General features: G+C 45.7%; 1 protein-coding gene across 1 annotated transcript; it reads right to left on the bottom strand.

Moving 5' to 3' along the window:
* Positions 1 to 7,261: 7,261 nt before the first annotated feature.
* DYNLRB1 (dynein light chain roadblock-type 1) lies at positions 7,262 to 26,919 on the bottom strand. Its single transcript, XM_012754679.2, has 4 exons — positions 26,836 to 26,919; positions 17,689 to 17,764; positions 12,729 to 12,896; positions 7,262 to 7,641 (listed from the first exon to the last, which is right to left on the bottom strand). Exons 1-4 carry the CDS (start codon positions 26,836 to 26,838, stop codon positions 7,598 to 7,600), a joined length of 291 nt encoding a protein of 96 aa, XP_012610133.1. The 5' UTR covers positions 26,839 to 26,919; the 3' UTR covers positions 7,262 to 7,597.
* Positions 26,920 to 27,050: the final 131 nt, after the last annotated feature.

Genomic DNA, 27,050 nt, shown 5'->3' with positions numbered 1-27,050 from the left:
CAGCTATTGTCCCTGTCCCCCTATGAAGGGAGCCCTGAAAGCTTTTCAGTGCACGGCTCACCCAGCTAAAAGACTTGATGCCCCAGCACCACACGGCTGGGAGCAGAAGGGGACTGAACTACCTTGATAAAGCCTAAGTGGAAAGGGCTGGGTGGGACTTCTGGAAACTCTCCTTAAAGGGAAAGGGCTCATACAACCTTTGCCCCCATCCTCCATCAGCTGCCAGAAATTTAGAAGTGACTAGGCCGGGCCTGCGGGTGAGGCTCTTGTGTTCTTGAATCTTGTGTTCTTGAATCACAAGAACAAGGGGGCGGTGGAACTGAAAGTTGAAAGGAGCCTGGGTCCCTGATGACTGTGTAGAGTCACCATTCCAGCCCAGTAAGCGCAGCACCTGCTTGCCCTAGCAAGCACCCAGGAGTCTCCCTGAATGTCTCATCCCCTCACTCCCCACAATCAAAGCCCAGCAGCAAGTCCTGGTACTTTCCTTTTGGAACCCCCTCCTGGCCCCCTGTAAGCCCTCTGGTCCACGCCACCATCGGTCCTCACCTGGCTGATCAGCCTCCGACTCCACTCGGCCCCACACCCTCCACAGAGCCGCCAGGGTGCAAAATGTGTGCACATTTTTAAAGAAAGTAGTTTCGTGCTTGTGGTGGGTTCCCTTTGGTCTACTACAGACTCCCCCTGGAGTTCTAGATAACTCTGCTCCTTCTTATTTACATCATTGGAAAGGGCTGGGGAGTGCTGGCTCATCATATTATAAGCATATTGTTAGGTTATTACAAACTTTCCAAATTTAATTTTTACTCAGATACTTGTGGTATAAAAAAATCAAATTGCACTTTAAATACTTACAGCTGTTCCTTCTGATGTTTGCCTTCCTGTCTCTATGCACCATGGTTTCCTATTTCTTTCGTTCTTAGCATGGAAGGTGATTGAGTCGACCTCCCCTCCACTCCCCTGCAGGTTATAGCGCCTTCAAGGGTGCGATAGTCCACCTAGGTGGCTGTTGTCCACAGCTGAATCACATAACATGCTCTGGACTTGCTTTTTATTGTGCAATTTTTAATTTTATTGCCATTTTGGCTTAACTTTTTTCTTTTGTTTTCTATGCACAATAGTAAATGATCCCTAAATCTCTGGCAGAACTAAAAATCTCTGAGTCCATTCAAATGCATCAGTCTGTCAGTTTCATTTCTTTCTTGGAGACATCCCTTCCACCCTACTGGCACTTGCCCTCTGGGTTTACTGCCCAACACTCTTCCCCACCATCTTTGCTCCACTTGCTTCTAGTTTTTGGTGATGCTGTGAGATGTCCAATGCTGTTTTGATTCTAATCCTTAGTATTGTTTTTTTGTTTTGTCTCTCTCTGGATCTTGTCCATGGTGTTCTGAGATTTCACGATGATGGGCTTAGTATGGGTCTTTTTAAAAATTAATTACTCTGGACTCTCAGATCTTTTATTCTGGAAATTCATGTTCTTAGTTCTGGAATTTTTTTCTTTTTTTTGAGACAGACTCTGTTGACCGGGCTAGAGTGCTGTGGTGTCAGCCTAGCTCACAATAACCTCAAATTCCTGGGCTCAAGCAATCCTTCTGCCTCAGCCTCCCGAGTAGCTGGGACTACAGGTATGTGCCATCATACCTGGCTAATTTTTTCTATTTTTAGTAGGGACAGGGTCTTACTGTTGTTCAGGGCTCAGGCTGGTCTTGTATTACTGACCCCAAGTGATCCTCCCAGAGTGCTAGGATTACAGGCATGAGCCACTGCATCCAGCCTGGAAATTTTTCTTACAGTCTCTTGTTGATAATTTTCTCATCTCTATTTTCTTTTTCTGGAAATCCTGTTACTCAGGGTTGAGTATCTTAGAATGATCCTACAATTTTCTTAACTTTTCCATTTTCTCTTTCTTTTTCTAAGTTGGGAGAGTTCAACTTTATCTTACAACCTTTCTATTGAATTTATTACCTTTATATTTTATTAATTATTTTTTAAATATTTTTTCTATTTTTAGTAGAGACAGAGTCTCACTCTTCCTCAGGCTGGTCTTGAACTCTTGAGCTCACGCAATCCTCCCACCTCAGCCTCCCAGAGTGCTAGGATTACAGGCATGAGCAGCTACACCTGGCCTCCTGGGTGTATTTTTAATCTTTCAAGAGTTCTTGGCCGGGCGCTGTGGCTCACGCCTGTAATCCTAGCTCTTGGGAGGCCGAGGCGGGCGGATTGCTCAAGGTCAGGAGTTCAAAACCAGCCTGAGCAAGAGCGAGACCCCGTCTCTACTATAAATAGAAAGAAATTAATTGGCCAACTAATATATATATAAAAAATTAGCCGGGCATGGTGGCGCATGCCTGTAGTCCCAGCTACTCGGGAGGCTGAGGCAGGAGGATCGCTTGAGCCCAGGAGTTTGAGGTTGCTGTGAGCTAGGCTGACGCCACGGCACTCACTCTAGCCTGGACAACAAAGTGAGACTCTGTCTCAAAAAAAAAAAAAAAAAAAGAGTTCTTCCTGATCTCTGAATGGTATTTTGTTATAGTCTCCTGTATTTTTTTTTTTTTTTTTTTTGAGACAAAGTCTTGCTTTGTTGCCCAGGCTAGAGTGAGTGCCATGGCGTCAGCCTAGCTCACAGCAACCTCAAACTCCTGGGCTCGAGCGATCCTCCTGACTCAGCCTCCCGAGTAGCTGGGACTACAGGCATGTGCCACCATGCCCAGCTAATTTTTTTTTCTATATTTATCAGTTGGCCAATTAATTTCTTTCTATTTATAGTAGAGATGGGGTCTTGCTCTTGCTCAGGCTGGTTTCGAATCCTGACCTTGAGCAATCCACCCGCCTCAGCCTCCCAGAATGCTAGGATTACAAGCGTGAGCCACCACGCCTGGCCGCCTCCTGTATTCTTAACCATCGCCTATAACGCCCTATGACGCTGTTTTTAACCCTAGCTGCATGTCACAAAAACCTCAGGAGCTTTTAAAAACTAGTGATGCCCAGGGCTTACTCTCAGGGATGTATGACTTATTAGTCTGGGAAGAAGCCCAAGCATGGTTTTGTTTTTGTTTTTTTTAAACTGGCTATCTCTTCACTAGAATGTAAGCTCTTATCACCATGTCCTTTATGTCTAGACTGGAGCCTGGCACATGGGAGGCATTCATTAAACACCTGTTGAAGGAATAAACAAAGCACTGTTTGTAAAGGAAGATTACTGTAAAATAAGAACAAATTATAGGCAACTTGCTACTTTTGTTTGTTTTCTCTAAATATATATGAAAATCTAATGCCCAACAATTAAATAGTAGTCTCACATGTCAAAAAGGTATTAAAAATCTGGAGAATTAAAAAGTATCAGCCGGGCTCGGTGGCTCATGCCTGTAATCCTAGTACTCTGGGAGGCCGTGGCAGGAGGATTGCTCAAGGTCAGGAGTTCAAAACCAGCCTGAGCAAGAGCAACACCCCATCTCTACTATAAATAGAAAGAAATTAATTGGCCAACTAACATAAATAGAAAAAATTAGCCGGGCATGGTGGCGCATGCCTGTAGTCCCAGCTACTCAGGAGGCTGAGGCAGGAGGATCGCTTGAGCCCAGGAGTTTGAGGTTGCTGTGAGCTAGGCTGACGCCACGGCACTCACTCTAGCCTGAGACCCTGTCTCCAAAAAAAAAAAAAAAGTATCATGAAATTCCCTATTTCACCCAGCCTTTTAGGGAAAGTCACTAACAACATATTCCTTGGAGCTAGGATGTTAAAAGTGAATTATCTTCATTCATCTTAGTTTTTACTGAGACCCCCTTAAACATAGTCCCTGGGCCAAGGAGACGAGAAGGACCAATGCAGGACTGCAAAACCAGGTGGCTCTGAGGGATCTCACGCTTCTACTCAGTCTGTAGCCTACAGGAGAGCTGGAAGTTAAGAGGACAATTTTCAGAGGCTATTGACGTGTGTGTCTCACCACCCATGGAGGGAGCTGTGGGGTTCTGCTTCCCCTGGAATCAACAGAGAGTGTGCAGAGGGGAACCTTGAGAGCCAGGGGCCAAAAGGAAAGAGAGAAGGGGTCAGCCCCAAAGAGCTCATCATCTTCGGGAAAGGGACTGCAGGCAGGAGCTGCCCATGCCCGACAGGAGTGGTGGAGGCATGCCCCTGAAAACTCGTGAAAAGCATACCTGAAGCGAAAGGTTCAGCTTTAGACACTCACCAGGCTCAGAGAGCCAGAAGCCCGTTCACAATGGTATCTGTAAACCATGAACTTTCCTCTCCCCATCTCACCCTTCTCTTAGCAACATGGGCAAAAGAGATGACGGCACAAGGTGGGCAAATAAAATAAAGGGCAAAACCAAACACTTGCTGGTGTCCTGCAGAGTGGGGCTCCCAGCAGGCCCACGCTGGGAAAGGGGTGTCTCCAAACGCAGTTCCAAGCGTCCTTCTTGTCCTCGCCAGCTCCCCACGGCAGGGCTTGCCCTACGTCCACCAAGGGGCAGGAAACTGCCTGCCCTGGAGAAGAAATTTAGACTCTGGGAGGCCAACATAAAGTTGCCTTTGATCTAATTGAGCCTGTTTATCGTAGTAGCAGGACTAGCATTTTGAACATGTTCTGTAATTGTGTTATTTTCCTTTTTACTTGAATGTATGATCAATCAGCTTATGTTTGCTAAGCAGTGGAGGGTGTCTTAATAATTTGATGTTTGGTAGAAACCAACTTAATGGTTTCTACCTGCTGTGCTGATGGAATGTATGAGACCTCCATTTCTCATTTTTCCCTTTTCTGGTAAGCCAGAAGTTGGTGTGGAAAGATGAAGATTCACAATGAAACAATGTACAAAAGTGCAGTTGGTTTCAGAACCAGACATATGAAAGAGGAGAAAGCCTATAATCCCAGAAGTGATTTTAGTTTTTAGAGAATTGGGAATACCAGCTCACAGAGGTAATACCAGGTCGGAATTCTGAAGCGGCAGCTAAGCATTTCCCCAAACAGCAGGCCCCTGCCCAGGGACTCCAGACAACAGCTGCACCTTGGAGGGCAAAAACCATACCTGGGGGAAATCAGAACAGGGGCTGCCTCTGGGGAGTGGGCTGGATTGATTGGGAAGCAGCAGCATGGAGCTTTCTGGTGTTATGTGTTCTGGAAAGGGGGGGTGAGGATACACAGGGGTCAGCACTTGTCATTTAAGATTTGTGCACCTCACTGTGTATACATCTTATCCTCCAAAAAAGGAAACAAACTAATGATGTGCACAAGGAAGAGTTTAGGGGTGTGTACTGTCTACAATAAACTTTGAAATGCATCAAAAATAAGATGGATGGAGAGTTATATGACACACAAATATAGCAAAATGGTTAACTATAGAATTTAGGTGGAAGGTATACAATTTTTTCAATTTCTCTGTATGTTTGAAAATTTTCATAATAAATACTGGGCACGGACACAACTTTGCTATTTTGGCAAATGAACTTCTGAAACCCAGAAACCATGCCCTTCCCTCCAGGCCTAGGGGAGCTATCAGTTTCTAACCTTGACAGGTACTGTATTCCTGTATACTTGCTACTCTTAAGTACAGAAACACTAGGATTTTGCACGTATAATATCGCTACAGACTTTTAAAAATCTGAATTTTGATATCTTGAGTCCCAGCAGTTATACTTGCTGCGTTACAAACTCAAATGCACCCACGGTGGGCTGATGTATGAAATCCCACTGCTCGAGGGACTGGAAGAGCATCTCTATTTTCACAAGTCATCAGGTTTTCCCCAAAGACATACTAAGCCTAAATTTCCCCCCGGACCTTGATGGAACAGTTTTGGATAGAGAACTTTAACGAAAACAAGAGGGAGTGGCAGAGAGACAGGCCCCCAAACCCGAATCCAACCCTTGCTCCGGAGCCAGAACACCTCCCTCCAGGGACCAACCCCCCCCTCACACACTAGAAACCAGACCCCTGACCTGCTTCCCCATTATCCTTCTTGGAGAAACTCAAGCCAGAAGGACAGGGCAGCCTCAGACTTGGATCCTGATCTCTAACAGCTTCTGAGAACAAAAGGAAGATACTGGTGGCCAAACCCCACTTTCTTTTAAAACAAGGAATCCAGGAGATAATTACCACGAGGAGACATTCTCAAGGGTTCCTCCTGAGCCCACAGGGACAGGGTGAACAGTAGTGTTTCCCAGAGAACCAATTTTACTTGAAGATTGGGGGAAAACTATCTGAAAGGATTATTTTTGTATTAAGATATTATAAAGTAGAAAATTCTTATTTTCTTTATAGGGTTTGGATTAGGGTTAGCATGAGGGTACGGGTGAGCACTTTCATTAAAATAGGAACTCAAAAAGGAGTTTTGTCAAGCCCTGATAAACTATACCCCTAAACTCCCAAGGGTACAGGTTTTACTCTTCTGATACCATTAAGAAAGCTTCACTGGAAAAGCATTTTTGCTAGATGAAGAACACACACTGTAGATAGTGGTGACTTCGGGGGCAGGGAGAAGGACAATGGAGGGGGATTTCCAGGATTGCACTACAGCTTTGGGGCTTTTGCTTATGTAACAACAACAACAACAAAAAAAGACAAAAAGAAAAACCTAAAAAGTAAATACACGTGGCTTCTGGGGCAAAAAAAAGCCAGGGTGCTTCTGGAGGATGGGTGGCCAGAGCCTCACTGAGCACAGGCAAGTTCTAGGAACCTCTCGGTGAGAGGACCCTGGCACCCCCCCATTCTAAGGTCTTCGGGGGCAGATATTTACCCGGGGCGAGCTCAATCTGGTGGATGAGAGCACCTACCCAGGTCTCCGGGGTGGGCGGTGTGGAAAGAGCAGGGCTATGAGTCGGAGACTCCGCTCCTGGCTGCGGGGCCTTAGGCAAGCCATTCGCTAGACCCCAGTTCCTCATCTCTCAGGTGGCTTCACGCTCTGTAGGAGGTACTGTGAGGTGGTATCTACTATACGTGCCAACCAGGTGTATTTTGGGTCCTCAATAAACATCACTCTACTGCTTTCCCCACTGCAGTATAGTAGAAAGAAGTCTTTCAAAACACTGGCAAGAGTGGGAAATGATAAAAGGGGCATCTAGGGATAACAGGCCCAGAAACTGGGGCACCAATTATATACCAAGCTACACTCAGTGAGTGTGGCCACAGGGGCACCAGGAGCAGGCCTCTCAGAGGCCGTGAGCACTGTCTGCCACCAGGGGCTGGGGAGGCACCTGGCTCAGTCTTCAGACCATGTGATTACTCAGGAAGAGAGCCTTGTCAACCTAGTGTTTAAAGACACAACAGCAGGGTAAGCATTTCAGTTATTTTTAGTTAAAGAAAAACAGCTTTTTCCAAGGGCAACAAAGTGAACTGAAGGTCAGAAGGAAGCTGGGTGTGGACTTCTCACAAGCTCTTGCTCCAAAACCTGGAAGTGAGGAAAGAGGGCCCTCCTGGGGACTCTGGGGAGACTGGCGCAGCAGGGGCATTCCTTTGGCAGGGTGGGCAGAGCTGCCAGCCCACCCATGGTCACGGGATTGATCTGAGTGGGCTCTAAGGCAATTTCCAAGTGCCAGTCTGCTGACATGATGAACGTTATTTTTGAGGGGCATTAAATTAAGGAATGACACAAGGAGCCAAAGAGTGGCTTATTCGGTTGGATTCTGAATCACAATCAGGAAATAGTCTTTATCTGCAAAAGAAAAAAAGGAAAAAACAAATCACTAAATATCAAATGAGAGAAAAACATAATAAAACAACTACATAATTGAATCACCAACCATAAAATGGGGGGAAGGGAGGAGAGCAATAAAAAGCATCAGTGCTCTGGCTAATTCCACTTGCTGGGAAAACAGAAGACAGGCTTGCGAGTTTCCTGTGGGAGCTCCTGCAAGGGGAGTCTTGCCCTTTCCCGGCACCGCATCCTCTGTTCTGATCCTCCCCACTGAAGGAACATCAGATAGGAAGGACGCTGGTCCCTGTTTTCCAGGTGGGGACACTCAGGTTCAGAGAGTTTCACTGAACTGCCTGAGGCGGCAGTTCCCAAACTAGAGGGCGTCCCAATCACCTGCAGGCTGCCGGGGCTCCACCCATAGGGCGGCTGATTCAGTGGGTCTGGGAGGAGCCCAAGAATGTTCATTTCTGCTAAGTTCCCAGGTGCTGTTGCTGCAGGTTCTGAGAGAACCATTAGCTTGAGGTTACCCAGGTAGTTAGTGTCAAAGATGGGATTCCAACCATAACCTCACTGGTCTTGAGTTAAGGTCAGTTTTTGCTTCAAGCTCAGTTGTTGGCTTTCCAGATCCTTCCAGACAAGAAAATTTCAAAGGCACTAGGTCTAAAAGGGGACAAAGCTGCCTGGATTCCAGCACCAGTAAGAAGAAATGTCCTCCAGGAAATCACAGTAAGTGCGAGTCCTCCAAGGGTGAGTATGACCACCTCTCATTTTATAGAAGGGGAAATTGGAGAAGCAGGGTGTTTCAACTTTGCCCACTTAATAATCAAACCACAAACATTTACTAAAGCTTCCACGTGTCCTGGTCTGGGTCAACCACTTTCATGTGACACCTCAATGAATTCTCAAATCACTCAGAGAACACTGGGGCTCAGAGAGTTAAATTGCTTGCCCAAGCCAAGGAAAATATACAGCTGCCAGCGGGGCTGGGGGTGGGGGGGGTGGGGGGGGTGGAATGGAGATGGGGAGAGGCTGGGTTTGACCCCAGACTCTAAACTCCTGTCTGCTGCCCCCTGCTGAGCATGAGCGAAATGGCAGGACCTCAGCCATGTCTGCTTTGTGGCTGTTCAGATTCAAGCCTAAACCTTGGTTCTTCCCATTATGATGGGTTGTTGCAACTGGGTAAGAAACAGAAATTAAATGACTGACAGTTCCATGGCTAGGCAATTTGAATAGACAAAAAAAAAATCACTAATAAAAATAGAAATAATTGGCTGGGCACACGCCTGGGTTCATGCCTCCCATGCAGTGGGAGGCCCAGGCGGGAGGATCACTTGAGGCCAGTAGTTTGAAACCAGCCTGAGCAAGAGTGAAATTCCGTTTCTACAAAAAAACAGAAAAATTAGCCAGGGCTGGTGGCTACTCCCCAGCTACTCAGGAGGCTGAGGCAGGAGGATTGCTTGTGCCCAGGAGTGTGAGGTTGCTGTGAGCTATGATCATGCCACGGCACTCTAGCCCAGGTGACAGAGTGAGACCCTGTCTCAAAAAAAATTTTTTAAAAGAAATAATTAAGTCACAGATATAAACAGACAAAATAATAACTGTTTTTAATTCCAAATTATCAAACTCTAAATCCAATAAGCACCTCAGCTTTGTGAGACTTAGTGTTAGAAGTTGTATATGCTGAGTTTCCTGAGCTTTATTTTGGTGAGGCGAAAACCTCACCAAAGTGAAAACCAAAACTCTTGTCTTAAAATGTCTCTTCACATGGGCTGTTCTGGGCTAGGATGGGGTGAAATTTGGTACATATGAGTTCAGCCAAACTGTCTGAAACCACCTGCTATTTGTGGCATGGGAAGCAGCTTCTCAGTTGGATCAATGAGTCAGATCAGGTGGGTAGGAAGGGCCACGGATCTCCTTCCTGGGCTGGGCTGCTCCGCTTGCTCACCATGTGTAGGGTGCTAATTACAGTCCCACGGGGCCACCTCATACACAGCAGCTACCCCTGTTTGGCTGGGCCTGCCCCGGGCGTGTGCTCTATGGCCATCCTAAGGCAATCCAGCCATAATACCTCCAAGGCTCTGGTCAGTGGTCCTGCCCACAGGAGTTCTGGCATCAAAACCCAGTATTTTTTCTTGGCCACAGCACAGTGTGTGTGTCCAAGTGTGAAAGCACTGTTTTTTTTTTTTTTTTTTTTTTGAGACAGAGTCTCACTTTTGTTGCCCAGGCTAGAGTGAGTGCCGTGGCGTCAGCCTAGCTCACAGCAACCTCCAACTCCTGGGCTCAAGCGATCCTCCTGCCTCAGCCTCCCGAGTAGCTGGGACTACAGGCATACACCACAATGCCCGGCTAATTTTTTGTATATATACTTTTAGTTGGTCAATTAATTTCTTTCTATTTTTAGTAGAGACGGGGTCTCGCTCAGGCTGGTTTCGAACTCCCGACCTCGAGCAATCCGCCCGTCTCGGCCTCCCAGAGTGCTAGGATTACAGGCGTGAGCCACCGCGCCCGGCCGAAAGCACTGTTTTTTATCCTAAATCCCATGCCCCAGATATCCCTGACCCCGACCCCATCCCTCCTGCTAACCCACCCCTAACACAGCAGTGGACTATCAGCAATAGAGGAGGTTCAGGAAGTCATTCAGTCAGTTACTCAATAGTTATTTGTTAAATGCCTATAAGTCCTTGCCCTCATGGAACTTACTGTCTAGTGGAGGAGACAGACTTAAAAATGCAGATAAGCATCTGGTTAGCCAAGTGACAAGGAAAGAGTGTTTGGGCAGCAGAACAGCATGTGGGAGGGCCCCAGGGAGAGAGGTCTGAGGTTCTGAGAGGCAGCTGTGAGGCTAATCTGAAGAAACACTCACTGAGTTGAAGACGACCCCAAAGGTGTCACACAGCCTCTAGTAGGACAAGATGTAGGGGGCTGTGTGTGTGAAAAAGAGCGAGAGAGCAAGGGAGCATGTGTGCTCCCTGTAGGCCTCTGTGTATTGTCCAGGTGAGGGTCTGGCCACTTGATCCTAACCTCCACTGACTAGGCTGTGGGGTCTCTGGGCCTGTGACCCCCGCCCCCCAGGAGAACCCCTAACTTGGGAGCTGCCCACCTTGAACTCAAGCACCAACCACACTCATGGGCTCTGAATGCCTGCAGGTCCTCAAGGCCAAGCTGGAGACATCTCTGCTGCCAAGCTGAGACGTGGACGGCCGGGCACTTCCAGATGAGTCTGCCCTTCCAGAGGAGACTTCTCAGAAGCTTTAAGCCACTGGAATGTCCACTGGAGAGTTTGCCTGACTTGGAGACCACATCTACCCTAACATCACACTCTGAGCTCCCAGGTGGGCCACTGAAAAGCACAAGCTCGGCTCTGCCGCACAGGGTGAGTAGAGGGGTCATCTCTGGCCTGACTTTAGAGAAGTGAAGTTATGTCTTTTGTAGTCACACAGCATGAAGTCTTGGGAGGGATTTCAGTTCAAATTTGATTCCAAGGCTTTTATCCTCAAGCCAAGACAACACACTCAACCAGACAGGGGGTCTCAGGAGACCAGAGCAGCACGGTCCCCTACCTAACATTTTATGGATGTGGGCATGGAGGTGTTCTGTGACTTGTCCAAAGTCACGCTTATAAGAGATAAAGCCGGGAAAACAGATCCTGTGCCTTCTGCAGTCTCCTCCCAGATGGATCAGGCATCAGTTGGCAGGGGATGCATTAAACAGCATACAGCATATTTTTGAAATAAATGGCTCTGAAGTTATCCTTATATTCTTCTTTGTGACTGACGTGCTGTTCTCACTCCTCTAGGGAGTGTCCCAGGGAGACTGGGCTCCCTGGTGTGGGCTCCTGTGACTGGCTCTCTGGTTCTTTCCTTCCCATCCCTCTAGGAAGGTGGGCTGGGCTGGGGCAGGCTGGGGACAGAACTAATGTCAGTGTGTTGCTGGGAGTGGCTGACCCCCTATCAAACTGCCTCAGATTCTGCAGCCTCAGATTTTTCACCATCTGTGTTGCCAAGCCCAGGGGCACTCACTGTCCCCAGACTCCCCACTGCCTTCCTTCCTCCAGGACATAATCACAACCATATAACTTCCTGCCCTGAAAGCCTCTGCTCACAGGATCAAGTCCACATAGCTGAGTTTGGTGTTCATGGCCACTTCTAAACTGGACAGAAGTCTCACCTCCCACTCCTTCCCACACACTCCGATGTCCCAGATCAGCTGCACTGCAACCTGAGTGCACCAGTGATTTCCACACACTCGGCTCCGCGGCTCAGCCAAAGAAGGGCATGGGAGAGAAAGAAGGATGACAGAAACTGTCCTAGAGGATCTGTCTGCCATTCCCGGCCCTGAGTGAGAGGGAGGGAAGGCAGGGCAGGAGGTGGCCTTGCTGTGCCCTCCTGGGCTCCCAGTCCTGTGGGCTCCTCCCAGGATGAGTGTCTCATCACCCTGAGAATGGTGCTAAGGCCTAAAGACAGGCTGCGGTTGCACCACGCTGCCCCACATGCGAGCCCAGCACTTCACGTAACACACACATAGCAGTCTGTTCCAGTGCTGGAGGAAAAGCCAGTACATGAGGCCTAGAGAGACAAGACTGTCCTTTACAAGTGGGCAAAGAACAATTTTTCAGGGAATAAAATGACTATATGGTATTTTTGCTTTACTTTTTGGTTCAGAATCACTGAATTCTTTTTCTTCCAAACATGGGTTTTCTGCCCCTTCACCTCGTGCACACTCTTTCCTGACCCTCAGGAGTCAGCTCCCATGTCCCCTCTTCTGGGAGGCCTTTGCCCATGGCTCCAGGCAGACCTGATCAGAGCCTCCTTTCTGTCTCAAATGCCTCTATGAATGTCCCCATGTCAGGGCAGAGGTGATGCTGTGTTATGCTACCTCCCCCAGGAGTCTGGGACTACCCTCTATGGCCCAGAGACACTGAGGGGATTTGCTGGGGGACATTAGGTGGGGGCTGGCTGGGCAGTGTGGTATCAACTCAATTCCTTCAACTTCTCACACCCATCTTGGACCCTCTAGAGATACCAATGTACCAGGCCTTCCTCATAAGCCATGGAGAATGTGCTGTGAAGGTCTGCTCCTAAGTGGAGAGGTGGAACATTCCTTACCCGGTGCAACCATAATTTCATTTTTCTTGGAGCGAATTCGAAGAAAGGTGAGGTCATTCTGGGGGTCAATTTCACGCACAGTGCTCCGAGCTTTCAAGATGAAGTTGTGCATAAGGTTGGCGTACTGTGTGGTGGTGGGATTGTCCATGGTGCTCTTGATGGGAATGCCTGAGGGGAGAACAGATGGAGACTGAGCAGGACGTTGCAGCCCCTTCCTGCCAAGCTCCCACCCCACACCCCTGATCCTAGAGCATGGGACTTGCAGTTAACAATCACTGCCACTATTCACAGAGGGCTTGCTATGTGACAAGCACAGTGCTGAGCACAAGTATGTCAGCAGCAGGCCCCAGAACTACTCTGTGGGTGATAACACTTCATGAGTCAATTAGGCAACAGGAGTACTGAGCAGCGAGGTGACCTGTCTGTGGTCACACAGGAGGTAAGCAGTGGGGCAAGACTCACATGGGGGTCTGCTGGCTCCACAACTGGGTTCCTTTCCCAGGGCTGTGCTTCCTGGACTGGCTTCCAGCAATGAGAGGAGAGACTATCACTCAGGATGCTTAGAACCCAAACCAGGAAGACAGCTCTTAAAATTTCTAAGTACTGAAAAGTGGGAATAAGAAAAAAAGGTCAACTTGTGCTAGGACATAACCATCACCATTTCCACCCAGGGGAGGCTCACAGGCCAGCTGTAAACACACTGTCTACACACATAATTGTGCCCCCAAATTAAAGTATATTTCTATGTCTATACTTAACCTTTGTAAACAGCATTGCTGCCCCTTTCAAAGAGCCCACGATGTGGATAGTCCACAGAGTTCACTATTCCTTTACTGTTGGGTACTCAGGCTGGGTTTTTTACAGTAAAGTCAACTGCATAATGAACATCATGGTGCACTACGCCTTTTGAGGATTACTTCCTTGAGATGGACTATTAAATGGACCTGCCCACTGGACAGTGCCTACAGTCATGGAGGTGAGGAATGTGGCTCAACTTGAGCCACCCAGGCCACAACTGGGTCATCAGGTGCCTGTGACTTGGCTGTGACATAGCAGCAGAAGGCTCCGTCCATGAGCCCACCAGGTGACATTCACGTGTGAAGAATATGGCTCCTCACACACAAGTGGCCCGATTTTGGGCCCAGGACCTGCTAATCTGGTCCATGACTGACCAGCCTAGGGGTCACCAAAGGCAGTCATCCTCAGGCCTGCCCACTGGGTGGCAAGAAACTGGCCTAACCTTGTCTCCTTAGGGCACCAGGAACATGGTTAGTTGTGGCCCAGATCAGCAGGGTCCTGGGCCCCAAATGTGACTTAGGCTTACACCCTGGCTCTGCCCCTTCACAGCTATGTGGCCTCAGCAAGTGGTTTAACTAACCTCTCTAGCCTCCACTGCCCCATCTGTAAAACAATGCCTATGCTTCAAAGTGCTGCTGTGAGAACTGCATATGGCTTAATTCATTTAAGAATGTTTAGCAAGAGTACACAGTAAGTATTAATTTTTTATCAATGCCACCCACATAATAAATCCCACTCCCAATAATCTGAGGGGATGTTGACTATTTCTTAAGCCTGCAAGGGCCTTGCTAACACACAAAGCCCACCTATTAAGGGCCAGGACCAGAGCTCAGATGGAGCCCAGGGTTGACTGTTCCTGCTGTCTGGCCAGGGACCTCCCCCTCGGCTCACCTTTGAGCCCTGAGAGTAAGAGGCCAACCAGTCTCAAGGCATGGCAAGGTTTGGGTGATTAGACCCCTTGACCTTCTCTTTTTATACAATGCAAGGCCACCTTCTTGCAGATCCCTCTGCTTAGAACTTTCCTTCCTTCCCCTACTGACTCATGGCTCCCACTGGGCCCTCATGTCTCCACTTCCTGCAGATGCCTCCTCTCCAGTGGTGGTCAGTGCCCCCACTCTACCATCCCAGCACTGTGCAGCTTTCCTTTAGGGTGATGTCACACTGTTACAGAAGTGACTGTTATGTCCCTCCCCACCACAGTGTAAGTTCCCTGAGGGCAAGATCAAGTCTCATTTGCTCACTAATATCCCTGAAAAGACTGCATTAAGCAACTGTAGGGCGACCCTGGGCATGGCCTGACCTCGTGGGATGTCCACATGTCTGTCTGTAAAGGTGGCAGCAATAATGTGTACCTACAGGACAGCCAGGGAATATATCATCAGACTGTGCCCCGCACAGTGCCAAGCATGTGACAAACACACAGTTCATACTATATCACCTCCATTTAGAGGGCTATTCTTAATCCTGGCCTGGGAGAGCATACCCTCTGCTGGGCACTGAAGGGCCTTCACAATTCTATGTGAGGCATGTCACTTAACCTCTCTGAATCTTGATTTCCTTGTCAGTAAAATGGATTGCTGTAATTATCAACCAGGGCCTAGCTTCCTAAAAGGAGCATTCAAGGGGGTTTTGAGGGGTGGGTGCTATTTGGATCAGTGGAGAGAGGAGTGGCCATTCCAGGCAGGGGTAAGAGCAAGAGCTAAGGCAAGAAGATGAAATAAAATAAGTCTCAGAAAAGAACACAATGGCTATGGGCTGCAGAGGCCCCCAGGAGAGACAGTGGGAAAGACTCCTCTGGAGAAAGAAGACTGACTCCCAAAAATGTGCAGTGATGTGGCCACCACATCCTTATCCAATGGCTCGTCCATCTCCAAATGTTGACAAGATTCTCACACCTGCCAAGGGTGTATTCTCAGCTTTGGGGCACCCCTGGGAGCTAATGTTCTAGTCTGTCAGCCATTCCCTTGCCCCCGGGCACTGGTGGACAGTCTGGAGAATGACCAAAGGCATAGAGGTGGAACTCCAGTTCTACTACTTCCTTTTGGATAGGTTATTTCACCTCTTTCTAAGCCTCAGTTTCCCCATTTATAAAATGGAGATATTAATAGTTCCATCCTCATAGGATTGTTTTAAGGATTAAATGAACTAAGGTATGTGAAGTATTTATAATGGTACCTGAAAAAGGGTATTATTATTTTCAATCATGTTAGCTATTATAGGCATTATTACAATTATTAATCTAATGATCATAGCATCTAATGTGCTTGCAAAAATTTGTCTTTTTTTTCCCTTTGGGATTATTTCCTTTGAACACATTCCTCAAAGTAGAATTACCAAAAATCAAAGGGACTGGTGGCAACACTGACTGTGGTTTGTTCATTTAACAAACATTCACTGACCTGAATCAGCTGCATGTGCTGGTTGGACACTGGGAACAGAGGTGAGTTGGACACCGTCCTGGCCTGGCCTTTACTAGCCAAGGTGCTGCTATTAGCAGCAATGTCTCAGCGTACCTGTCCCTCCCAGCCTCACACTGCATTATTATTTTTGTATACTCTAGTAAGGTTGTTTTTAAATTGGTCAAACCCTTTCCCCAAATTAAAACTAATGCAGAAACACAAGCTAAAGCATCTGAGTGGGGCTGCTCTGACTGAAGTGGAAAACAGGGACCTGGGCCTCCATCTCTACTACTAGGGGCAGCAAAGAACCCCAAGGCTTAAGGAACAAAGCCCTAAAAACACATCCTAGGCAGTCTCTCTGAGGGAAAGCCTTCAGATGGATACAGATCTGCTCTGAGTCTTAGGTCTGTGGCTCTCACTGCAGCCTCTTCTGGTTAGAATCTACTCTCTAAAGCAGAATTTTCTAAACTCGTCTGATCATAACAATCTCCTGGGGTACTTGATAAATACACAGATTTCTCAGGTCTCACCATAGTCCTAATAAATCAGACTTTCTAGTGCAGAGGCCTGGAAAGCTGTATGTTCAACAAGAGCCCCAGGTGATTCTAATGAATGGATAAATTTGGGAAACACTGTGGCCTAGAGGCATGAAGCATGTGGATTCTCCCAACCCAATAGGGGAAGCTGACCAGGTAATTGGGTTTGTATAAACAAATGACTCCCACCCCAAAACTGAGGGTGACAATATTGTACTAAATGGTTTACCTTGTTCATTCTTAGTTAATCTTTCCAACCTATACAGTAAATATAATTATTATCTACATTTACAGGCTTAAGTGACTTGCCCAAGGCTACAAAACTAATCAGGAGAATAGGCAGGATTCAAACTCACAACTGCTGGCTTCTGGAGCCCCTGTGCTTACTGCTGCCTATAGCATCAGGGCCTGGGGCCACAGACCAACAGCTACTCTCTGGTTCTTCCCAGCATAGTGTGGGAGAAAGCACACATGCACTCAGACAGACTTGGATTTAAATCTTGGCTCTATGATGGCAGGCAAATCAATTAAATTTCTAGACTCAGTTTTCTCCTCTGCAAAATGGAAACAACAAGGATGCTTTAAGGAATAAATGAAACAGTATGTTTGTAAATCACCAGCCAGAGACCTGGAACAGAGCAAGTATGCGATAAACGTTAGATCCCTTCTTTACGATGTCCAGTGTGATTTGGGAAAACTAGTACCTGTACCCTCCTCCTAGTTGCTCAAACTACCCCCTAGAAGAGGGAGGAGAAGCTATAGGTACAAAGAAGTCAACTAGAGAATTATCTAGCAAAAAAGCAGAATCAAGACAAATGGGTACATAATACTCACTTAATGGGTTCCATACAGAAGTAGAAACAACATAAATAGGTTAATGAACATTGTGCTGGCACTTAAAAAATTTGCTTATGTAAAACCATGAAAGCAATATTTAAAAAACTTCATATGTAAACATATGCAAAATAGTAACAACTATGATTATGACCATCCAACACTGTGTCTGGACAAGGCTGAAAAAGCATGGAATACTGAACAGTGTTCTGTCAGGGCAGTGGGATTGAGTGGATTTTCCTTTGTTAGAATATTGGAGGTGTAAAAAAAAAAAAGCTTAAAATTAGATCAGGCACACGAAGGGGCTTAGTAAAATAAACAGCAAGCTTATGTGGTGTTTGGGCTGTTCCCAGGGGCCTTTCTGGGTGTGGGTCATGGCGGGATTGGGCGTACCTTCTGTGTTCACCACAATGATTCCCTGCACTCCTTTCTGGCTCTGAAGTCGCTTCAGTGTCTCTTCCACCTCTGCCTGCCAGAAAACAAGACCAAGGTTAGGAGGGATCAGTAGACTGGATTAACTTCCTCATAGCCCAAGTAGATGAATCACACATTTGTCTTTCAACAACAAACAAGTAATACTGGGGCACTTGGCACCTACTCAAAGCTCCCCAGGCCACCACCACTAGCCTAGAGCATCTGCTCACACCTCCCTGCTCCTGGCACTTTGTCCACCAGGCACTATTATCCCTTCCCCCTCAGCTATTTGGGGACAGGATATAAATGTATATATACACATCCATAACGCATATATTTGGTATAGCAGGGGACAGGACTCTGATGATTTGAAAAAACCCAAACAGTAGTGCCTAACAGGAAGAAGACACTTGGCCATTTGTGGCCCAAACAGCACAACTGAAAACATTCCAAAGGAAGCAAAATGACCCCATGAGCATAGACTCAGTGACTTAATAAGCTGGCATCTAAGATAATGTGACACATGGCATATAGCCACCAGAAGTGTGCCTCAGGAAGGGGCTCATCAATCCTGATTTTCCAGAAACTACTCAGGGTGGGATACTCTGGCATATGACAGTTATAACTACAAGGAAGACAGTCAGATGTTTGGGTCCTCACCCTGCCATACAAGGCCTTTTACACTATCACTTTCACCTTCTTTATCTTCCCCTCCACTCTCCATCTACATGCTAACACCTTCCTGCCACCCTACAAGGGCTCTTCTCTGCTGAAATCCAATAAATTCTTCTAGACAACTTAAGACATCACCTCCTCCCCAAAGCTTTTACTGATCCCCCAGTTCAACGGAGTCTTTGCCTACCTCTGACTCCCCAGCCCCTGGGCTGTGCCTCTCTGGGACATGTATTAGGTACTGTGCCTAATTACTTAGAGACCACAATGGCCTGCAGAGTAAGAGCATGATAAACAGCTGCTTAACTGAACTAGGCCTAACTCTTCCTGTGGATGGAAACTGGCCTTGAAGTGTGCTTGTTTTCAGGAGGCCCTGTTCAGACTGGTCTAGAATCCAATCAGAAGTTCCTCAAAGGCTGAGCGCTATTAGAGACAGAGGCTCCATTCACCAAAAGAAAATGGTTCCCCACCCCCAGGGGCTAACAGTTTGGTGGTGGTGGTGGGGGGGATCCTAAACATAGGGTGGAGACAGCACAATGAATTATTGTTTTTCTGGAAGGCACAAGGCTGACAATCACTGCCACCCACTCCCATGTGAAGTAGGAATACTCTCTCTCTCTCTCTTTTTTTTTTGAGACAAAGTCCCACTCTGTTTCCCAGGCTAGAGTGAGTGCTGTGGCATCAGCCTAGTTCACAGCAACCTCAAACTCCTGGCCTCAAGCAATCCACCTGCCTCAGCCTCCCGAGTAGCTGGGACTACAGGGATGCACTACTATGCCCGGCTAATTTTTTCTATATATTTTTAGTTGTCCAGCTAATCTTTCTATTTTTAGTAGAGACGGGGGTCTCGCTCTTGCTCAGGCTGGTCTTGAACTCCCGAGCTCAAACGATCTGCCCGCCTCAGCCTCCCAGAGAAGAATACTCTCAAACACTAGAGGGTAGAGGAAACAAGTTCCTCCTATAAAATGGCAAATAGCCTGATGCCTCTAAAATCTGGAGCCTGGGTAAAATGATAGGACCCCATAGACGTGAGAGTACAATACAGTGGTTCGTTCACACATGTGTGAGATCTTAAGTAACTCAACAGGCTTTCACTGAGCTCCTACTGTGTGCCAGGTGCTATTCTGGGCAGGGTGGTAAGCACAACAGTGCTCAATACTGTATAGTACTCAATCTGACATATGTAAGATAGCTCAATCAATCTGCAATCAACCCAGGAAAGAAAGGGAAAAGAATGTTAAAACCAAAGATGTCAAAATCCAGGTCCAAAATATCCCCCAGATATTTTGAAATGAAAAAGCTGAAAGTTGTTTTAGGCTGGGGATGCTGTAGTGAACAAAATATAACACAATTTTCTGCCCTTGTGAAGCTGACATCTGTGGGAGTGTTGAAAGTGCGTCAGACATTAAACAACAAAAATGTTAAAAAAAAAAAAAGTCAGCTACAGTAGGGAAGGGGGATCTAGATAATGGGAATATTAAATAACATCATGAGAGAAGGCCTCATAATGTGATGGCTGAGTAGAGCTCTGAAGGAAATGAAGGAGCTAGCCATGCAGATTTCTGGAAAGTATTCCAGATAGCACAAAGAGCCAGTACAAAAGCACTGGGTTGGGAGAGTGTCTGGCATGCTCAAGAAAAAGCAAAGGAGCCAGTGTGGCTGAAGGGCAGTGAGCGAGAGAAGAGGGGGGCCCGCAACCAGGACTGGATCACAGTGAGGGCCTGGAAAACCAAGTAATGACTCTGGTTTTTGCTGAGTATGATTCGTGGAGCCACAAGTTTTGAGGTAAAGAATAATAAGATCTGATGTTTCAAAAGGATGGCCCTGGCTGCTGTGTGGAGAACGGACAGCAGGGGGCAAACGCAGCCTGTCAGGAGTCCTGGCCTCCAGCCCTGGCCCTTGTCAGGTCCTGTTTCCTATCTGAAGGAAACAAGCCTCTCTCTCCCCTCTCCCTCATGCACTGCTTGATGTAACTAACTCCCAACCCATTGGACTCAGCTCCCGAGCCTCCTGTGGAAGGCATTCTCTGAGGTCAGTCCCTCTTCTGGGCCCCTGTGGCACCCAGCCTTCGCAGACTTATTACAATGGAGTGTTCACTGTCTGTCTTACATGTATCTCCTCCTCAGACTCCAGGCACCTTGGGAGTAGGGCCCTAGACTTTATAGCTCCAGTACTTGGCAAAGGATATACTCAATAAATACTGAAGGAACAAACGAAAAGCATTTCTGCAACTATGTGTCACAAAATCAACCCTTTTAAGTACAGAAGGGGGGCATGGCCTTACAATACCCAGTGTGAAAAAGAGCTAAGGTTTAGGTGATCCTAAGTTTAATGAGAACCATCCACTGAGATCTGGCTGTTTAAAAAGTAAACACACACCAGGAATAGGAGGACACACTGGTATACATTTATCTACTCAGTACCTACTACGGGTCATATATTGCTTTGAGACACATGCCTTGCCTGAGCCTCTCATTTACCTTCCATGGTTAGTATGATCTCCATGTTACAAGAAACATGGTTCAGAAAGGAGAAGAGCTTTGCCTAAGAACACAGAGTAGGTCAAGAGAAGAGCTGAATATATTTAATACCAATGACCACAACGATGAGGCCCCTGCCTTCAGGGAGCTCACATTCTGGTGCAAGAGATTTATAAAAATAAAACAAGGCCCGGCACGGTGGCTCACGACTGTAATCCTAGCACTCTGAGAGGCCGAGGCGGGCAGATTGCTCAAGATAAGGAGTTTGAAACCAGCCTGAGTAAGAGTGAGACCCCGTCTCTACTAAAAATAGAAAAATTAATTGACCAACTAAAAAAATATATAGAAAAACTTAGCCAGGCATGGTGGTGCATGCCTGTAGTCCCAGTTACTCGGGAGGCTGAGGCAGAAAGATTGCTTAAGCCCAGGAGTTTGAGGTTGCAGTGAGCTAGGCTGACACCATGGCACTCTAGCCCAGGCAACACAGTGAGACTCTGTCTCAAAAAACCCAAAAAACAAAAAAACCCACAAACAACCACATGTACTCACCAGCAAATTGGTATTAACGGATCAACACTTAAGTGGACATATAGGAATAACATTTATCAGGTGTCAGACGGGTGGGAGGCGGGGCATGGGCAATAGATATAACCTTAACATTTGTACCCCCATAATATGCTGAAATAAAAATAAATAAATATCTGCATAATAAATGTATCAAAGAATATATCTCTAAAACAAACAAACAAACAAACAAACAAACAAGTGAGCAATATTCTTGCAGGGCATAGGGACTACGTTAAGGGTCAGGGGATGCTACTTTGGCTAGTGTGCTCAGGAATACCTGAGCATGTAATCTTTAAGGCAAGAACTAAATGATGAGAAAGAAATGCACTCCAGGCAATGGGTTCTCTAGTTCCCAGGTGCATGTATAGTGATAGAGCATAGGAGTGACAACTATCTGAAGCAAATGATTTAGGAAGGAATTGTGACCAATTTGACTACTAAGCATAAAGCTTAACTTCTGTAAAACAATAATCAATCAAATAGGACAGAAAAATATGTGCATCAAATATAACAGACAAAAGTAATTCTAAAAACATCACATAAAATGATTAGGAAAAATAGCAAGTCTCCAATAGGTGGTGAGCAAAAAGGATACTAGTAAACAATATACCTAAGAGAAATTATAAACAACAAAAATGACCATAATTCCCTGTAAACAAAGGAATGAAAAATTACACCAGTGCTGAGGTTTCTTTTTAAATGTCGGCATTTTTATGGCAAACGGTATAAGGGCTAAACTACCTTTTGGGAAAGCTACAGGATGATATATTGCAAAGACCATAAAAGTATTCATCTCTTTGCCTCAGAAATTCTTTTCCTGAGAAATTGTCCTAAGGAAATACTCTAATAAGTTAAAAAAACAAAACAAAACAAACTATACACATGCAGAAGCATCATCACAGCATCATCTCTACTAATTAAGAACTGGAAGCAATCCAAATGTTCACAAAATTAAAGTATAACTATTTCACTATTATGCTGTCACTAAATAGTTCATCACAAACATGATATAGCAATAAGGTTAAATGTTTTGGGTCATTAAAACAAAGACAAAAGAAAAAAACAAACAAAAAAACACCCAGCATGTATATCTTGAAAAATATGCACATGTGAACAAAGAGGAAGGGGAACATATAAAGATGAAAACAGTCGTGTGGAGGAGTAAAACTGGAAGAGGAGAATTATGATTTTTATATCATTGTTCTAAAGGGCAATTTCCACCAAAATGTAAAATATGCATGCCAGAAGTGCCACTTCTAGGAATCTATCCTATATAACTGCTAGCATGAGTGCAAAAAACACACGAACAGTTATTGTAGCATTGTCGGGAGTAAAAATCTATAAACCACCTGAATGTGTATAGGGGAATAGGATACTATACAGCCCTTAAAAAGAATCAAGTACATCTATGTATGACACAGAAAAATGTATGATTTTTTAAGTGAATAGAGCAAGTTGCAGAATGAGATATATATTCATATAGCTTAAAATAAACTTAACATGTATAAATATATATGTTGTTTGTTTCATGTAATAAGCAGCTTATATAAAAATGTGCTTATGTATCAAACAAATCTGGAAGGAAACATACCCAACTGCCAACAGTAGTTACTACAGGGTAGCAAGATGGAGACTACATGTATTTTCTCTATTATATACTATAATACAAAACTATAGTAACCAAAACAGCATTGTATTGATATAAAAACAGACCCATAGATCAGCGGAACAGAATAGAGAACCTAGAAACAAATCCACACATTTATAGCCAATTGATTTTTCCCTTTTCTTTTTTTAATTATTTTATTTTGAGACACAGTCACGCTCTGTTACCCCTAGAGTGCAGTGGTGTCATCACAGCTCACTGCAACCTCAAACTCCTGGGCTCAAACTATCCTCCTGTCTCAGCCTCCCAAGTACCTGGGACTATAGGTGCCCACTATGATGCTTGGCTAATTTTTTCTATTTTTATTAGAGATGGGGTCTCGCTCTTGCTCAGGGTGGTAGAACTCCTGACCTCAAGCAATCCTCCCACCTCAGCCTCCCAGATTAGGGAGCTAGGATTACAAGCATGAGCCACCATGCCCAGTCCTTTTCTTTTTAAAATTTATTTTATTATTATTTTTTTAAGATACAGATTCTCGTTACATTGCCTAGACTGGTCTTAAACTCCTGAGCTCAACTGATCCTCCTATCTCAGCCTCCCAAGTCACTGGGATTAAAAGGGGGGAGCCACCACATGCAGCTACAGCCAACTTATTTTTGACAAAGGTGCCAAGAATGTACACTTGGGAAAGGACAGTCTCTTCAATAAATGGTGTTGGGAAAACTAGATGGATATACATTTGCAGGAGAATGACTAGACCCCTACCCCTCACCACAAATGAAAATCAAATCAAAATGGATTAAATACTTAAATGTAAGACCTGAAATCATAAAACTACTAAAAGAAAACACTGAGAAGTGCTTTAGGACATTGGTCTAGGCAAAGATTTATAGCCAAGACTTCAAAAGCACAGGAAACAAAAACAGACAAATGGGATTATATTAAACTAAAAAGCTTCTGTACTGCAAAGGTAAAAGAGTGAAGAGAAAACCTGTAATGGGAGAGAATATTTGCAAACTATTCATCTGACAAGGGAATAATATCCAGAATACATAAAGAACTCTAATATCTCAACTGCTAAAAAAAAAAATAATCCCATTAAAAAATGGGCAAAGCATCTGAATAGTCTTTTCAAAAGAAGACATACAAATGGCTAATAGGTATATGAAAAAATGCTCACCATCACTAATCATCAGAGAAATGTAAATCAAAACCACAATGACATATCACCTCACCCCAGTTAAAATGGCTATTATCAAAAGGACAAAAAATAACTGGTGGTGAGGATGCAGAGAAAAGGGAACTCATATACTGTTGGTAGGACGTGAGTGAGTACATACAGGATGTTTGCAAAACAGTATGGAGGGTTTTCAAAAAACTAAAACTAGCAGAGCATGGTGGTGGTATCTATAGTCCCAGCTACTTGGGAATCTGAGGCCAGAGGACTGCTTGAGCCCAGGTGTTCAAATCCAGCCTGGACAACAGAGACCCCTTCTCTTAAAAAAACTCCAAACAAATGAAAATAGAACTACCATACTCCAGCAATTTCATTATTGGGTATTTATTCAAAGGAAAGGAAATTAGTATATCAAAGGGATGAGGGATAGCTGCACCCCTTGTATATTACAGCATTATTCACAATAGCCAAGATAGGGACTCAAGTGTTCAGGAATAGATGAATGGAGAAAATGTGGTGTATATATACATAATGGAATATTATTCAGCCATAAAAAGAATGAAATCCTGTCATTTGCAGCAATGGAATGGAACTGGAGATTATTACATTAAGTGAAATAAGCCAGGCACACAAAGACAAACATTCCATGTTCTCACACATATGTGGGAGCTAAAAAAGTTGATCTCTTGAAGGTAGAGAGCAGAATGATGGTTACCAGAGACTGGGAAGGGGTGAGGGATGAACAGAGAGGTTGGTTAATGGGTACAAAAATACAGTTAGATACAAGGAATAAGTTCTAGTGTTTGATAGCACAGTAGGGTGACTATAGTTAACAATAATTTACTGTATATTTCAAAATAGCTAGAAGATCTGAAATGTTCTCAACACAAAGAAATAATAAATGATTGAGGTGATGGATATCTAAAACACTGATTTGATCATTACACATTGTATGAATGTGTCAAAATATCACATGTACCCCATAAATATGTACAGCTATTGTGTATCAAAAAATTAACATTTGTGGCCAGGCTTGGTGGCTCATGCCTGTAATCCCATCACTTTGCAAGGCCTAGGAGGGAGGATCACTTGAGCCCAGAAGTTCAAGACCAGGCTAGGCAACATAGCAAGCCCTTGTTTCTATAGAAAATTAAAAAAATTAGCCAAGTGTGGTTGTGTATGTCTGTAGTCCTAGGTACTCTCGAGGATGAGCCAGGAGGCTTGCTGGCACGGTAGCCCGGGGGACAAAGCAAGACCCTGTCTTGAAAAAAAAAAATTTTTTTTTTTACAGTTTAAAAAGTGACGTGGGCCGGGCGCAGTGTTTCACGCCTGTAATCCTAGCACTCTGGGAGGTCTAGGCAGGAGGATCATTTGAGCTCAGGAGTTCGAGACCAGCCTGAGCAAGAGAGAGACCCTGTTGTTACTAAAAATAGAAAGAAATTAGTAGGCCTATTAAAAATATATAGAAAAAATTAGCCAGGCATGGTGGCACGTGCCTGTAGTCCCAGCTACTCGGGAGGCTGAGGCAGAAGGATCGCTTGAACCCAGGAGTTTAAGGTTGCTGTGAGCTAGGTTGACACCACCAGCACTGTAGCCCCCACAACAAAGTGAGACTCTGTCTCAAAAAAAAAAAAAGTGATGTGAAAGATGATATTATATATATTTGAAGCATTATTACATATTTTTAATGATGTGGAGACATTCTTTGTGGCATAATAATGAAGAAGGCAGAACCCACAAATGTACGCACATTCAATATGAGCTAAATTACACATGGAAGCAAAAAAGGAATAGGCCTAACTGCAAGTGGTTGCCTCTAAATGATGGCACTGTTTCTTTTTTCAATTTTTCTTATAAACCTTAGATATCTGAAATAAGAGTTTTGAAAAAGTAATGCACTCACATGGTTTAACACTTAAAAGGTCTTTTCAAATTTTGTAGAAGCTGTGAGGATTAAGAACACAAGAAAACAAAAAACCCTGGAAAGGCGTAAAGGGACCCCACAGTTGCAGCCAGCAAAGTAGGCTGTGGGATCCCCAAAGGTAGGCCCCGCCGGTTCCTGACTCACGCACCTAGTCCCAGCGGCTACAAGGAGCCACACTGACAGAGTGGCGGCAGTCAAGCTTCTTGGGTTCAAAATCCACCTCCACCTTTCCTAGGGCAAGACACTCAGTTTCACGGGACTTCCTTCAGATTCCAAATTTGCAAAATGGGGCTAATGGTCGTGTCTACCTCACATCGCTGTGAGGAAGAAGAAAGGCAAGATACACAAAGCGCTTAGCGGAGCCTGCCACAAACTGAGCTTCCAAGAAACGCTACCAAGGCTGGCATCGCGCAACAAGGCCCAGGACGCTAGGCCGCCCCCACCCCTCCGACTCCTCGCTGAGGCCCGGGCTCCCGCTTCCGGTCAAGGGGCAGAGGGATCCGGTGGCCCCGCCTCGGTCTGGGTCTGGAGGCCCGCGCCGCCGGGGTTCCGCCCTCCAGCCATCCCGTCCCGGTCCCGGCCACGCCCAGCCCCACGGATTCCTCGTCCGGCGCTCTGAGTCTCCTCCACCCACGGAGGATGGAAGGCCCCGCGCGGGTGGTGGGCGGCCGCCAGCTACCAGCCCGGGGCACACACTCACCATCTTGGACCGATTCGGCAGCTCCGCGTCGCCGATACGCAGCCCAGACCCCAGCCTTTCTGCGTCTGCGCGGTTTTCTGTGAAAACGGACAGCCCCGGTAGCCTATCAGGAGCCAGCGTGGGGCGGGCGAGCCGATCCTAAGTCAGCTGTCTCAAAGCGAAAGAGCGCTTTCGCTGTGGAAAATTCTTAACTCCAGCTGTGCCGAAGGGATGCT

Source organism: Microcebus murinus, chromosome 16, assembly GCF_040939455.1.
Source record: "Microcebus murinus isolate Inina chromosome 16, M.murinus_Inina_mat1.0, whole genome shotgun sequence".
Classification (NCBI taxonomy): domain Eukaryota; kingdom Metazoa; phylum Chordata; class Mammalia; order Primates; family Cheirogaleidae; genus Microcebus; species Microcebus murinus.
The sequence above is the reverse complement of the archived record's forward strand: the minus strand, read 5'-3'. Positions and strand labels throughout refer to the sequence as shown.